Genomic DNA, 16757 nt, shown 5'->3' with positions numbered 1-16757 from the left:
AGATCAGGGAGAGATTGTAGTTTAACATTATCTTCTGTAGTTAGAAAGATGCATGTACTTTGTACCATGCTGTTTTCAAGTTAATTAGAGCATTTATTTAATTTCCACTTCCTTTTGAATAAAGTTGCTCTGATGATTTTAAGAAATTCTGCTTTTTTTATTAAAGTTGTTAAACTCTTTGCGCCTTAATGTTTCCTGGTCTGCTAGTTTAGTAAGTTCCTTGGTTTGCAACTCGGTACAAAAGTAATTACTGAAAGCCAGTTCTATTTGGAGCTGCTTTCTTTGCTTTTTCTCATTCAGCTACAGCAAAGGCATTTTTCCTATGCATGCAATGCTGTAGTTATGTAGTACACTCCAAAACCTGTTAGTTTAAAATAGACATGGTTTCACTTCAGTGATTATGCATGTCACTTGGCATAGTCAATGTTGCTTGATATATACATTTTTGAAGAGATTTGTGGAGCTTTAAAATGTGCTTTTTGTTGATAAAACTTTTCATACAGCTTGGCTATTTGGAAGTGAAATTGGCTTATAGAAAATCCTAGGGCAACTTGAAGTTGAAGCCAAGCTCAAAAACTGTGAGAAGCATTTGTTGGCAAGTGAAAACAAGTTATTGTGAACATTGATCTGCAAATTTAATTAACATTTATTACCACTGCAAAACCTATATTTAATGAAGAGTGCAGGCCACACCGTTAGTTTAGAAATGGATCTGTGACTGTACTTTACACTGGTTTTAAAAGCCTTTCTCCCCTTTTGTAATGTAATTGTATAATACATGTAATGACTATCTTAAAGCTAGCAAGATTAATTATGACTATTTCAGTGTGCCATGCAGCCAGATTGAGTCTTGCATAGCAGCAGTAGTATTTCTTGTTTCTTTCTATATATCCTACAGTATTAGGTTTCTATTTCTCTAGCTGTGTTTTATGTAGGCAGTGTTCCATTTTTTGTTACTGTGCTAACCTTCAAGTTCTGCGCTATTTCTGTGGTATTTGTGGTTCCCAAAACTTGAGTAGAAGAAAATTGAGCAACCTATTGTAGATGTACATGGATGTAGTAAGGAGACAGTGTTTCCAGGATTGTTTTCTAGAATTACTAGAAGGGATGGGTGCCCATTATGTTTTTATAGTAGAGGTATGATGGTAACCTAGATGAGAGAAAAAGGCTATACTTTACTGTTGATTTTTTTTTGTTAATTTTCATCTTTAAATGTTAATGCTTATTTGCTGCTGATTGTTTATGTAAAGCTAGTTATTAATTTCAGTTCCCTTATATGACAAACCAATGATATATCATCTCTGGAGGAAAAAAAGTAATCACATACGATTGTTTTTGATTGCACTTAAAATACACCTAATTCATGTTGTGCTGTCTTATCTGGTGGTAGGGAGTAATTCGTGACCTCTCATGCTGCATATAATCTAAGACTTAACTTCTGATATCAGAGAATTCAGTCTCATGGAACATAAAGTGAAATGAGATTCGGAGTAGATATAAGGAAAGAACAGTCAGAGTTGGGCAGGGTGCCAAGAGGCTGTGCAATCCCTATTCTTGGAGGATTTCAACACCAAACTGAGTAAAACTAACTTCATAGTTGATCTTCCTTTAAGATTGGACTGGGGACAATCTGAAATTCCTTCCAAACTGAATTATTTTTGATAATTATCCTATTTGGCTGCAAAAATAAAATTTAAAACAAGGAGGTGGTGCAAACTCGTGTTCAGGTTGCTTGATGCAGTGGGTAAGGTAGGATTTTCATGTCCCATACTAATTAATTTTATTGGAATATTTAATTCTGAAGCATTGTTGTAATGTTGTCAAAACATCATTAACAGCGACTGAGAAATAACGAACAGAGAGGAAAGATAGGAAAATACTGAAGGACCTGGGTTTAGGACTTGTTATGTGATAGCATGACTTAGAGTAGTAGACTTCTTAAAAACTAGGGGGAAGGAGCTGTGGAGAGGAAGGGAGAAGCAAAGGTTAAAATAAAAAATTGACTGGGAGCTGACCAGAGATGCAGGAGCACAAGACAGCATGTGGCTGCTCCCTGACTAAATTTGTATGCACAGAAGTCTGTTGTTAAGGAAGTTATGCAGTTTGAGGAGTGAAGATTCATATACGTATTTACTTGAAGACCACACAGAACTATAATGTTTCTGTCTTCACAACAAATGGGAGACAGTAATGATACAGGTACTGGTTGTGACATGAAATAATTAAATAGATAGACTGCCAAAGCTGCTGCTGCTGCTATTATTATTGTCATCGTCGTCATCTCCTAGTGGATAGCTAGAGACTGCTTACAAACAGGGATACCTGAATACCAGTTGAGGGATAGGGCAAGACTGAATTTCATTTCTGTTCCACAAAATTGATTTGTGATTTTACTTCTTGATAGCCTGCCTCCTGCTGGTGTTCCCAATATCCCTAATTCTGTTTGTGGAATAGATGGGCTGTGGTGCTAAAAATAAACTTGTAAAAATAAGTGACAGAATTTAGAGATCTGAAGGGACCACTGTGTTCAGTTTTACATGAAGGAGGTCATATTGTGAACTTTGTTCAGTAATATTTTGACTATTAAGTTGATAGAACTTTGTCTTTCAGGGAAAAAGGAATTCTGTTACTATGTACAATCACATATTAAAATAGAGTGATTGGATTTAGCATGTAGTAGGTTCCTTCCAGTGCTAGCTTTGTATTTAGTTTTTTTATATTTATGTTTAGATTTTGTAGAGCTCTTGAATTCTGTGTTCTGGATTTCTCCCCAGCCCCCTGCTCCCCAAGAATGTCTACTTGTTTTAGATGAACACTTTCATTTTGCTGTAAGAAAATATTCCTCTTTCTGTTTTCGTTACTCTTTGCTCTCATACAGAAGGAAAACTAAAGACAGAGAGGATTCAGATAATAAATTTAATCTCCAAACTCATGCTTTACTTTCACTAAAGAAATTAGAAATTATTCAGTGTTCATGATAGCTGCTAGATTCTGCATACTTTTAGAAGCTTGCCTCAAAAGACTCAGCGTTTCCATTGGCAAAGGACAAGTTATCTTAAGTAACAGGCTTTGAGGCTTTTCTTTAAATAGCTAAGAAAGAAATATTCTTTTCCGGAGCCAGTTATCTTAATGCAGGTTAATACTGTACTGATCAAAATGTCTATGAAGTCGTTTTTAATTTACATTTCTTAAATAATTTTATATTCAAATATTGCAAATGTAAGGACTTCGTAGGGATTATTAAAGCATATGAATTCTATGAGCATAGAAATGTTTCACATTTTGATCCAATTACATTTTCTTAAGTATACATAGTTTGCTGATCACACAATGTTTGGTAGATGTAAGGTCAATTAAGACAATGCTTTCACAGGACAGAATGTGATTGTGTAGTGGAAGAAACTGCCAAAACTTTAAATGTCATATGACTTCAATTTGCTGTAATAAATGTCAAAGATTGTCAGTTTCTAATTTTTATCTTCATTTTTATCTGTCTAGTTGTCTTTTCAGTAGTGGGCACAGTATTTTAAATGATGTTTTGCAGTCTTATCAAACATACATTCTTAGTAAAAAGCACTTGAAATAAAACAATAGTTAAACTGATAGATTATTTTAAATAGTTATGATGTTATAATATGTCTATATATAATAGTGGATACATTATGTTTATGAATGTCTTGTAAACAAACAAAATATTCTATCATTACTTTTCAAATAAGACATATGATGTGACTTGACATTTGCATATCAAAATCTTTCAGATTCAGGCCATCAAGATGATGGTTCGATGGTTGCTAGGAATGAAGAACAACCACAGTAAATCAGGAACTTCTACTCTAAGGTTGCTAACAACAATATTACACAGTGATGGAGATTTGACAGAGCAGGGGAAAATTAGGTATGTAACAAATGGTAACATTTTGATGTCCTTGGTGATGCAATAGGTAGAGTACATGAATTTTAGTCAAAGTAATACTTAAACTGTTCTGTTACTGTATAAGAATCTTTATATGATTTGTTTTTTAACTCAATGATAAGCTTGGCTGAATTCCTACAGAAGTTTGCTGAGACTTAGTTTATTTTAACACCCTAGATGCAGCTGTATTTTAATGTCTGTTTTATCTTCTTTAAAGGGCCATTACTCAGACTGCAAGAATAAACTGAGTAACTTCCTTTGTACCGCTGAAAATGGGTTTTAAATTTTTTTGTCGCTTATTGTTGCCGATGTACCAGTTGTGTTTTATGAGAAAGGCTGTTTATGGATTTTGAGCATACACATTTGCCAGCATATTGCCAATGTATTGTTTTCAGCATGTTGCCAGAAACCAGGTGGGAATAGCTAGTACATGAGGCACTTCTGTTTGAAGGCAGACTTTATTCCCTGGAGGTCTCTGAAAGTGAAATGGAGTTGGAAATGTGTAAAGAAGATTAATTCTCAATAAATAATTTCTCTTTTAGATGGCTGTTAGACAACTTATTTATTTCACTGGATATTTTCTTGATCCGCTGCTGTGGAAGGGACAAGTTTTCAGGCATTATTGTTTTCCAAATATTGAAAACTTGCATCTGCAGAAGCTGTTAAATGCATGCATGGATTGTGCCAGTAAGAGCAAAAAGATTTTAATTTTGGGGCAGAATTAAATGCTGTACAGCCATCATGCAAATTTAGGTCTATGTTGTGTGTGTAAAGCTGAAACCTGAGAATTTACTGGCATATCATCTTTGTAGTAATGTGCGGACTTTCTTAAAATTTCTCATAAATAGTTATTTTATCATTTTGAATTCTGTAATATGACCATTTGTGGCAGTTACAAAGGACCTAAGTAACACCATTGGCTTTTCAGCATAACTGGAGCTCGTTGACTTACCCAGTCCAGCAGCTTTGTGAAAAGGGGTCCAAGGTAACTGATTATTACAGAGTGGTTCATTCTGACAAACATAAGATCACGCAAAAATGGCAGGAGACCTGTGTGACTGAACGAAGAGCTCTTGACAGAACTCAGACATAAAAGAGGTGTGCAGAAGGTAGAAGAAGGGACAGGTAACCTAGGAGGAATACAGAGGTGTTGTCTGAGCATGTGGGGACAACATTAGGATAGTCAAAACCCATCTGGAATTAAATCTGATGAGGGATATCAAAGACAACAAGAAGGGCTTGTAAATAAGTGACAAAAGGAAGACTAGGGAATGGGGCTGAATGGGGCAGGAGCCTTGGTGATGCAGGATGTGGAAAGGCTGGGGTGTTGAATGTCGTTTGTCTCAGCCTTTACTAGCAAGACCAGCCCCAGGAATCATACTATCATAGAATTGCTCAGGTTGGAAAAGGCCTTAAAGATCATCAAGTCCAACCACAACCTAAATGAACTACCTGAACTCTAAAAACCCACTGCTAAGTCATGTCCCTGAGCACCACCTCCAAAGGGTTGAGTGACTCAAACACCTTCCTGGGGAGCCTGTTCCAGTCTGAGGCTCTGGAGAACAGGGGAATGTCTGGAGAAAACTGAAGCCAACTCTTGGTGGAAAAGAACCAGTCAGGGAATACTTAAGCCACCTAGACAAACATAAGTCCATGACCCTTTATCAGAGGACCCTAAAAATTTGACTATAGGCCAATCAGGCTCACCTTCATCCTTTGAGAGTGGAGCTAATGGTTTCTAGAAATAGAAACCAGGTACGTGAAAGTCATCAAAAGTAGTTAGCTTGGATTTAATAATAGGAAGTCACGCTTGACCAACTTGATGATAATCTTTGATAAAATGACAGTTTTGGTTGAGGAGAGCAGTGCATATAATCTACCTTGACTTCAGGAGGCTTTTCAACACTTGTCTCCATTAAGATCCTCATAAAGAAGCTGATGAAGCATGTGCTGGATGAGTAGATAATGAGATGACCATTCAGATAGTTTTAAGTTCAAGTCCAAAACATGGTAATCAGTGGCACCAACCTTAGCTGAAGGCCAGTAACCAGTGGTGTACCCAAGAGGTCAGCTTCTTTAACACCTTCCTTAATGATCTGGGTCACGAGACAGTGTACCTTTTAGCAAGTTTGCTGGTGGCACAAAACTGAGAGAAGAGGCTGATATGCCAGGGATTCGTGAAAGAAAGATGGAAACAGGGCTGGATAAATGTGCTGACAGGAACCTCACAAAGTTCAACAATAGGAATTGCATAGTCCTGCACTTGGGAAAGAAAAATTTCATGCATGAGTAAACACTGGGAGGTGCCTAGCTGGAAAGCAGAAAGGGGCCTGCAAGTCATGTCCAGTTGAACATGAGCCAGCTGTGTGCCTTGGTTGGAAGACAGGCAGTCAGCATACTGGGCTTCAGTAGGTGAAGCATTGCCAGCAAGCTGAGGGAGATCATTTTTCTCTACATCGGCACCACTGAGGCCCCACCTGGAGTTCTGTGTTCAGCGGTACCCGGTGCCAGGACTAGAGACAATGAGCATGAACTGAAACACAGGAGGTTCTGTTTGAGCCTAAGAGCATTTTTTCCAGTTGTGTAGGTGTCTGACCACTGGCACATGTTGCTCAAAGAGGTGGTGGAGTCTCCCTCATTGGAGATACTCAAAAGCTGTCTAGATGTGCTCTGGGGAATCTACTGGCTGTCCCTGCTTTAGCAGCCATGTTTGGCTGGCTGACCTGTAGCGGTTCCATCTGACCACAATTATTCTGTGATGCCTGGCATTGCACTTTCAAAAGTTCTAACATCAAGGAGCACAGTTCTGCATTGGGTCTGCTTTTGTCAGCTATAGCACCTGTGCTAAAGGGTAACTTCGTAAACTGAAGCAGGGAAAATGATGCTTCATGCACATTTGTCATACACAGAGCTTCCTGATGTCTGGCTGACCCTTCCAGACCTTTATTCTTTATCCTTTGAAAATGCAATGGCAGTGTGTTGGATCTCTGGTGTGGAAATCTGATGCTTCTCCTTTCAGATTGCTGTAGGCTTTGAAAAGAGAAAAACTCTATGCAGTACAGAATCTTGCCTTCTAAACTTCTAAATCTGCTGTTGTTCTGTGTAGAGTCAGTTTTTGTGTTTGCGGCTTGCATTTGTCTTTTAAATAATAATGTGTAATTTGCTAAAGATAATTGGATTACATGAAAGTGGCTGGGTTCGGGACACATTTGACCTCTTGTAGGCTGAAAGTCATGTTGTAATCACTTTTATTGCCACTCGCTTTGGTGTTATAAAGTGTTCTAATCTTATTGTTCCACATCATTAGAAGGTTGAACTAAAGATTCTGGAACAAGTAGTTCTTAATCAACCATAAAAATGACTCAGATCACAACTCTTCTTAAATCTACACAGCTATGCTTTTTCAGTGACCATGTAAAGGTATGGGATTTATTCATATTCAAATTTGAAAGCATGGTTCAGCCTAGAGTACAGTGTGAAGACAAGTGCTTGTTTGGAAAAGAAACGAATTAATCCTGACTCTTCATCTTTCTCACTTTGACATAGAGAGATTGACTTTGTTGAATTGCTTTTAATTACTTTGAAATGTTAACACAGGTAAATTGAATTCACTGGTGTCAGGAATAGTTTGTTTAATATTGAATTTTGACAATAAACACTATCTCGGTGGTGGTTTCCAGGTATTTATTTTTGATTTATTTATTAATTACAAATACTTCTACAAGTTCAAAATTCAATATGGTGCCAATTCTTCTATTTCTGATTAGTAAAAATAGCCAAGCTGGATATTACATGCCTTATTTGTGGACGAATTTTAATTTATAGTGAGCATAAAGTAAGAGCATTGGAGGATGCTAGCAGTTACCCACAGTATTGATGCCAAATATGAACCTGCATTGAGACTTTTGGAAAGGCAGTCTGTATTTTTCCTTACTGAAGCTTACCAGGGGAAAAAAAAAAATGTTAATCTTTAGCTTTTAGAATTTCATGGTATATAATAATAATCTACTATGCCATCTGACACACAGCGTTGTCAGAGAGTCTTTTTAGAAGAAACATTCTATGGAAAATGGAAGCTGCTTATAAAATTGGACACTGGCCTTTATACCCTGTGGAGGAAAAGGAAAATCTTAGCTATCAGTTTGTGAAGTGAGAGGTGATTATATACTAGATGTATTTTGAAGACACATTTGAGTTAGCTTTGTGCATCCCAACACAGTATTTTGCACTTGATAACGTCTTTCCATGTGCTTGCATTTCTGTTCTGTTTTCAAACATCTGATCTTCAGCAACAGTTATAGCACTCCAGAAAATAAATGTCCAGGTCCCCCTTTTAGCTCTTAGGGAGTTTCTGATATGACAAGGATGCCTGTAGTGTTAATTTTCAAAATGCCAAGAAGTAATTGAAAACAATAGATATATTAAACTGAAATTTTAATTTCAGCTTTAAATTGTGTATGTTGGGACAGTACAGATTGGAAAATGTTTGGTTAAGACAATTTGATAAAAGATAAATCCTTTATTTAGGGTTTCCTTTTAGTGTAATCCTCCTGGGTAATAGGATAGATCTGATCTTCACCTTTAATCATAAAAATACGTAACTGTCACTGTCCTCTTCCTCCTTCCTGCAACATGCTCACATGCTCACAGGTATTTCTGGGATACAAGAACATGTTGAATATACTCCACAAAGTTTTAGCCAACTTGTACATGAAATATCTTTCAATTCAGTTTTCAGAATTAAATGCTATCGCTGCCAAAGCTAAGGAAGACTGAAAGTTCTAAACTTCGTTTCTTTGGCTCTTTCTTTCTGTACCACTGAGCTATTGTTCATTTGTCACTGGTGTGTAAAAATTAAATTGTTTTGGATTCATGTATCTTAGTAGATCCAACTTAAAATGAAATTTAATATTTGAGGACTAGATGTTAATCTTCCTGTTCTATTTGAAATGTAGTTTTGTCCCGTGCTCATCATCTATTTGATTTTTCCATAAAATACTGAGGTGTTTATAAGATCTGATCAGATAATATGAAAGTTTAAGCTCTTCAGGTATTTTTATTCTGTTCAACAGTGGCTTTTAATCTTAAAAAGCTTTGTACAGTTTTCATGGTAATAATAATGCTTAGGAGTGCAGTGCTTGCTGTCCCTAAGAATAAAGGGCAAATGGTTAAGAAATTAAACTATATTAGTCCTGCTTGAATGAGTGATTACTTTTAATTTGGAATGCAACTTGATTATTGCTCCAAAATATCAAAGGAATAGGCTGCACTTACTACTACTGGCTATAATTCATTAGTAAGAGTTTCAAGTGATACACGCAACTTTTAACTTTATTTTACTGTTTGTTCCAAAGAAAGGCAGTAGTAATGTAGTTTTACTGAGTTAAAATTTCTAAGAGTGAAAGCCAAACTAAGTTTATTAATGGGCTCGTTATGTGGATGTCAATTTGTAAAGCTAATGTGTGATATTCTGAGGACCTTTCTAAACGTGGTTACAGTCTGTATTTCAATATGAAAAATAGCAAATGCTTGGAGTGTTTTGCTATGTAGGAATACAGTTTACATGTACAAGTCAAGTAATAGTACTTCCAACATGTTAAGAATATTTTTGGTTGTTAAATTATTTTTGTCTCAAAAGTACAATTCACTTGGTCACCTCTGAAAGTTTCTAATTAAAATAAATTTGTTTTGAGGTGCAGTGTGGATTTTGAACTATCTATCATGATAAGAAAGTTTGGCAACTTTGGGGATTGGAAATGGGCTGTTTCCTTGGCAGGAGCCCCCTGCTGAAGGAAAACGAGCATGCTGAACAGAAGTATGTCAGAGGTCTGTTGAGGTCTCTGAAAGGCAGCCGGTACTGTGCTGATCCAGCACACAATTAAAACAGATTTACATCCGTGTTGTGCTTCGAGGAAGTTCCAAGAAATATTTTCATTGCAAAGCTGGGTCAAGGGAATAGGTATGTGGTAATAGACTGCAAAATCTGATAAGCGGAAACAACTTCTGATATGAGCAGTTACTTGTGCTGTTGTCTGGGAACTGAGGCTGGGTGGAGGCCAACTCTGGAAGTTTTTTTTTCTTTTTAAAATACCTGTCTTTCAGCAATGCTAATTCACCAAAATTTAATTAAGTCAAATAATTCTACATTCTTTTATTAACTCATAACCTATGTGCTTGTTTTTCAGTAAACCTGATATGTCTCGATTGAGGTTGGCTGCAGGTAGTGCTATTGTGAAGCTGGCACAAGAACCCTGTTACCATGAAATCATCACCTTGGAACAGTACCAGCTGTGTGCACTAGCCATAAATGTAAGGAAGTTGGGTGTGATATGTGGGATATTGGCAAATATCTATGTGCTGTTTGTTGCATATACTTCTGCTAATCTGTATTTATAAAAAATCATCGGGTTTGATGTGAATTTCTTTTTTCCAGTTCATAATCCTGAAAATTGATTTTTGAGTGAGACGTAGATAAGTTGGACTGCAGTGACAACGTTGATCATTGTTTCTTGATAGTTGGGTAGAATACATTTGGAACGTGGAGATCTGTAAAGGTCATCGGTATGTTTTAAATTGCAGAAGAATTAGGAGCAATTTCATATGAGATATAGGGAGCTGTCATCCCGAATTTCTGCTTTTGATACTGAAGTAGCAGAAGGGAAATATCTTTTGAATTATAAGTGAAGACTTAGAATTTCGTTCCTGTTTTTAAAGCTTTGTAAATTTTACAGTAACTGATTGACCTCCGTATTTGTTTATCAAAATTTAGATTGTAAGCTCTTTCAGGACAGAAATTCTATGTTTACTGATCCATGAGGGACCTAATGGATTATGAATAATTATAAATAACTTTTCTAGATATTCTTGAATTTTTCTGCCATTTTCATCCTTCTTTCAGGCTGTTGAGTTCAGATCCTCAGGTGCAGAGGATCTACACTTCAAGATCATCTATGTGGGAAATAATACAATCAGTATATGTGTTTTTCAAATATTTGCAGATATATATGCACACATAAGATTATGCTAAGTACTAAAATTAATTTACTGCTGGTAGACACATAAGCTGTTAGAACAATGGATAGTCCTTTTTGTCACTAGCAAGTCTAACCACAGATTAGGGCACTCAGGTGACATTGAGGCCAACTCTGATATTCTGTAACTTAGCATACTGCAGATTTTCTTTAAGTGGACAGATCAAGAAGCAGATAAAACAAAAGGAAAAGCTTTATTTTTAAGGTTTATTGCATGTGTTCTACAGTATTTCTGTGCTTGATATTTAATGGATCTTTTGTTTTTTGAGAGAGAGAGGGAATGCCACATTCTCTAATGTGGAATTACTTGAGTGTAGAATGCGTAATTAAATGTCATTGCCTGTTGCTTTAATGTTCCAGTGGTAAACAGGAACTTCATGATGATTAAGTGCACATAGTTTTAGTCCTTTTAAAATAAGTAATGTATGTATTTCCCGAGCCTGTAATCTCCCCAGCAGCCAAGTTGTTTGTTCTACAGAACAACTGATGTGTCGGCAAAGCTTCATGTTGAAAGAGAGTAGAAGATGGTGTTGACTACTTCAGTATTCAAAAGTTTTTCAGATCAGATTTAAGATTTTAAGATAAGCTGTTGAAAATACAATTTTGGCTGAATTAAGAAAAAATAGTTGCTATTATTTAAGGTACATTAAAAATATCAAAAGCAAAAAGAACCATAAACAAAAAAAAAAAAAGGAAAAAACAGAACAGCAAACAAACTTGCTGAGATTCTTTCATAATCTAAGTTTGAGGGTGTTTTAATTATTTAAGCAAATCTGTCAGTTTTCATAAATCAGTGTTATTTCTTAGGGAAGGATACAATCTCACAATGGCATCAGTAACAAAGAACTGTACCTTACATTGAGTCTAATCTAAGAAGGATTTACTACTTTGTTGTAGCAACTATGCAGAAATCTGTTCCAAGAATTCTAAAGACTTGAGACATAAGTAATATTAACGAATGGGAGAAGAGGGCTTCTTAGCCTTCTGCTCAGGGATGGATTTACTAAATGGCAGGCCATATATAGATGCAATAGACCTTGACTATGTCTTACAGGTGGAGTTTGCAGTTTGGGTTGCTGCTGCTTCATTAGTCAACTTTGGCATCTGGAAGCTTTTTAAAAATCTTGATATATATATATGTATCTCATATCTCATATATATTTTACCTCATTTGCAAATTCAGCAGATTGGGTGTTACCAGTGACTACATTTGTTTCTTCTCTTCCTGTTGGCTGATATCTGGAAACTCTCTAAATGTATTCTGATTTCAAAGCTGTTATTTAACGTAATAGGTATTTCTTTCTATTAATGTTTTTTCCTCATATTTAGAGATAACAAATCTTTTTCCTCTTGATCATTTTTGCTGGGATAAATAAGTTTACATTTCCCTGTGCATTTTCCACACCTGCATCTGTTAACACTTTTTGGCCTTGAATGGAGTCCTGATGTTTGTAGGTTGTTTTCATAAAGAGAATTTTGAAGTTAATATCTCCTCTGGGAATACATTGTTTAATAAATCATAAGAGTACATTGCTCCCCTTGTTATTAGTTTACTTTGTGTTCATTGACAACTGTTGGTTACAAATTATGCTCTTCTGTGGTCAGTCATGGTTCATAGGTTTCTACATTATGATACATTATGATGGAAACGTTTGGTAGTCTCTTAAGCATGTGACCTTTAGTTCTGTTAAGTATTACTCTACTTCCAATGCTAATAGCTTGATGAAGATTTGTGAAATTGCAATAATAAAATCAATAGTGGTTACCTATGATTAAACAGTGTTTCAATGCAGGCCTTTACCTTTGGCCACATGAACTGAGTAGTCCCATTACAAGCAATTTCTGTGCCTCTGTTCTGTGCCTAGTCAGTCCTTGGATCCTGAGTGTGGCATCTTTCTCCACAGACTGAGACTTAACTTTCTTCCTTGCCTTCAGGGAAACTCCAACTGATTAATTCCATTTAATTGTTTTGAATTGGTATTAAAAAAAAACAAACAACAAACAACAACCCAAGTATTTCTACAGTTCCTACATTTCTGTGCTGGCAGGATCTGAACTTGATTTTGACATTTACTCAGCCTTCTGTGTTTTATTTCACACTCGATATTAATTTTAGAAAGGCTCACTGTTTGCTTTTTTGTTTTGTTTTTAATAGGATGAATGTTACCAAGTGAGGCAAATATTTGCTCAGAAACTTCACAAAGGGCTTTCTAGACTACGGCTGCCACTAGAATATATGGCTATTTGTGCTCTGTGTGCAAAAGATCCAGTGAAAGAGAGAAGAGCTCACGCTAGGCAGTGCCTTGTGAAGAACATAAATGTCAGAAGGGAGTACCTGAAGCAACATGCAGCAGTTAGTGGTAAGAGAATAGATGTCACTTTTTGGTACAAGTGCTAGAATTCAAAGGTTAATGTTAATGCACTGTAAAAATATTTTCTGTTTTAATGCACAGAATGACTGTAAATTTTTAAGTTTTACTCAGAGGTCTCTAATGAAAACTGAAAACAGAGTCCAGATTCTCTTTTGCACTTTATCAGGCATGAGTGAGATCTTCCAGTTTCTTTAAGAGTTTTGTTAATGCTTATGCCTAGGAATATTGGAAGTGCAGCTGTTTTTCAAAGGCAGATCTGTTTGAATGTAATGGTTAATTATGTTTTAGTTGATGTAGCAATAATTTATTTCACTGAAGTCACTAAGGTTGCATATTATTAATTACATTTTAAAAGCTGCACTAAATTAGCAGTCTTTGAGCTGCTGTACCTACTGGCTTCTTATCTTGTCTTATGCTGGCAAAAGGCTGTATTTGTAGGCACTTCAGGATGAGTTCATCTAATTCTTTTCTTCCCAGCAACAACAGTCTGCTTTTGAAGTTATCATGGACTAATATTTGCTATTTTTCTCTTAAAATCATTCCTTGTCTCTTTTGACTATACAGATGACCAGATTGTATGTGTGTTTGGCTACACTGGTATACAGATGTATGATAACATCGACCTTTCTGAAGAGCTCATGACATTTTGAGGAAGTGTCTTTGAGAGTTTTATTTCTTTAGAGGATTACTGATTGTTCTTGACTCTGACATTTGTGAAATGATGTGGATTTTTTTGTCTTGGGGTACACCTGTTTTGTGAATCTGTTCTTATGGATGCTGTCAGATAATGGATTTCATTCTGCATTTATGAATCACAGATCTTACTAGCCATGTCAGTCTGTGCTTCAGTCCCATTAGACTTAGATCAGACAATAAGTCTGCAGAGAAATCCTTTTGTATGCTGTTAATTAAACTTGGGGGAAGCCAGTACATTTTCTCTCTCCTCAATAACAGGTAAAAAAGAAAACTACATTCAGCAAAAGCCTTTAAGTCATCCTCGGATTATTCCTCTTGAAAGCTGAAAAATCATTTCAGTTATGGAGGAGGAAAGTATAATAATTCTCATAACAAAACATAATTGCTGATTTCCTAGTTGTACTGAGATAGATACTGTAGAGTTACTATGGTAAAGTCATTAGAAGCAATGAAGTGAAGCCTTGGTGTGTGAGACGTCTTGAATTCAGTAGGACCTCAGTGTGCCTGATAGTTTTTTTTTTTCTTGCTGAAAAAATTTACCTTGAATGATTCCACTGAATGGATTTACACTGTAACCCAGAAGAACATCTAATTAGCTGCAGCCTGCAGGATTTTTCTGGGGGGGTGAGGGGGTCACAGTGCTGATTCTGTGATACCCAGATTTACCAGTCTGAGATTTTAACAAACAAAAAGTTTTGAACCGTGTATTTCTTGTGGAATTACTACTGCAGTGTAGTATAGATGAAGCCCACTTCTGATAAGATCATACTGCTTAGATGTGTACTTCTCACACTTCTTACTGGCCATGCAGTAGCTCTTGCTAGAAATGACCCTAGTATGCAATTTGAAAAGCATCCGCAAAAAGCTAAAGATGAGAATCTGCTTCTTTCAAAACACTGTTTTGTGGATCTACAAGCCTGATGATTTTGTAATATGCTTTTTCTTGAAAATTTGATAAAAGGCGATGAGGGAAGTGGGAAATTTGGGAGGGTATTTCAGCATTTGTTAAAAAGCCCAAGAGAAATGTACGAAGAACTGGTACCAGGCAGAAAATTGCCACTTCACTCCATGCTGAAAGGCTGGTAGTTGCACTAAGGTCTCTGCGTTCTGTACATGGTGCTCACAATGGCGCTGCTTAAGAAGATGTTCATTGTACTGTGTATCCATGTATCACCTGTTCTATCGCTGTAGAGACTTGTCTTGCATAGGGATCTTTGCTTTCTACTTTTGGACTTGTACTTGCAAGTCAGCAAATAGAAAAGTTACAACAGTAAATCTTGATTTAAAAAAAAAGTTTAACTTCTCATGTATATGGGTCTGGGGCACATTCTTTTTCAAGTGCTTTTAGTTTATGTCCATGAAGCCATCCTGCCTTTTAGGTAGTCTTTGTCTTCTCTTTAGAGATGAATGAAGATTGTGTTATTACTATTTTTTGTAATGATAAGGGTTAAATATCATGTTTCAATATATCCTTTTTCTTTTTTAAATGAATTTCTTTCAGTTGGTTTTGCAGGCTCAGTTGATACTATTGCTGTAGTTACATTACCAGGTGTACTGGGCAAAAAGTTATTGAAACTGTGTTACTGAGCCTTCCATTTAAGTTGAAAATCAACTCTGTATTGCCTAGGATGTGTCTATGGCAAGCCAGTTTTGCTAGTGTTCTGAAATTGTAATTAAGTTTTTTCTTCCTTGTCACATCTTTGTTTTTCTTATTTAGCTGATGACTGAAATGCAGGACTGTGCTTGAAGAAGAGGAGGATGTTTAAAAAGTTTAATGTTGGAATGTCACTAGGAACATGTTATAATCTGCTTTGCAAAGTACACTGGATTTCAGTTACATAAATATGCCTTAAAATACAAAGAAATAGATGTCTTTATATTTTTTCAAACCTCTTTATGGCTTACGTTGTGTGGTGTAATTACTCTCTATTTTTTAACTGGATCAGTTGCTACAGCTATGTAAAGGTGTATCCATGGAACTTGGCAGGACTATCTTCTGTGGGCCTTCATAAATTTTGAATGCTTTCCTTGTTGTGACTGAATCCAAATATTTAATGAAGCCTGTGCAGCAGCATCTTTAATCTGTCCAATTTGTAATGATCTGCATAGAGTAAGATTTAACTACTGCATAGCAATTATTTATTTAGTCTACATCCTTAATTTGGGATAGTTAAAGCTTCCTGAAGAAAGATTTTCCAGATATGGTCATGTCTTTCATGACCTTCTACTTGCTAAAAAATGTGATTAGATATTTCCAAAAGTGGAGCCAGAAATTTCCTCCCTTTATATGTTCATTCAAACATTTATTCATAGACATGTTTATACTATGTATTTGCGTGGGCCGCAAGCATTGAGATGTTTTTACTGTAGTAATACACATAATGCTAGCATGCCTTGCCTATTGTCCTGCCTGATGGCACGGGACATAGCTTTAATAACTTAAATGTGCTGTATATCCTTCAGCTGTTCAGTCATATTAGGTTGGAGAAGGCAGTGTTTTTCTGTATGTCTTTCTGCCATCATTACCCTTTTTCATTCTATTTATTATATTTATGAAATGCTGAAACTCCTTCTACGTGGTTGGCTCAGGAAATTATGGAAGGTGTACTTTGTGATTGTGACTGTCAGAGGGTCTTTGGTAGTAGTCCTTATTCTTTTGCCTCCTGAGGAAAGTTGGTCCATCTGACTATTGTGATGTAGACTTCTGTGGCAATTAGACAGCAAACTCTAATTTTCTCCCTC

The 16757-nt window shown here is 36.2% G+C and overlaps 1 protein-coding gene across 5 annotated transcripts in view; it reads left to right on the top strand.

The window, feature by feature from the left end:
• Positions 1–16757, top strand: part of PDS5B (PDS5 cohesin associated factor B) — a 105845-nt gene that overhangs the window by 68790 nt on the left and 20298 nt on the right. For all 5 annotated transcript variants that reach the window (XM_031615807.2, XM_031615810.2, XM_031615809.2 and 2 more), the window contains exons 23-25: positions 3762–3898; positions 10102–10225; positions 13103–13307. In XM_031615807.2, coding sequence (XP_031471667.1) covers positions 3762–3898; positions 10102–10225; positions 13103–13307 — 466 coding nt within the window. The remainder of the gene's footprint in view (positions 1–3761; positions 3899–10101; positions 10226–13102; positions 13308–16757) is intronic.

The sequence above is a fragment of the Phasianus colchicus genome, chromosome 1 (genome assembly GCF_987193195.1).
Source record: "Phasianus colchicus chromosome 1, bPhaCol1.hap1.1, whole genome shotgun sequence".
Taxonomy (NCBI): domain Eukaryota; kingdom Metazoa; phylum Chordata; class Aves; order Galliformes; family Phasianidae; genus Phasianus; species Phasianus colchicus.
This window is presented reverse-complemented; position numbering and strand designations above follow the sequence as displayed.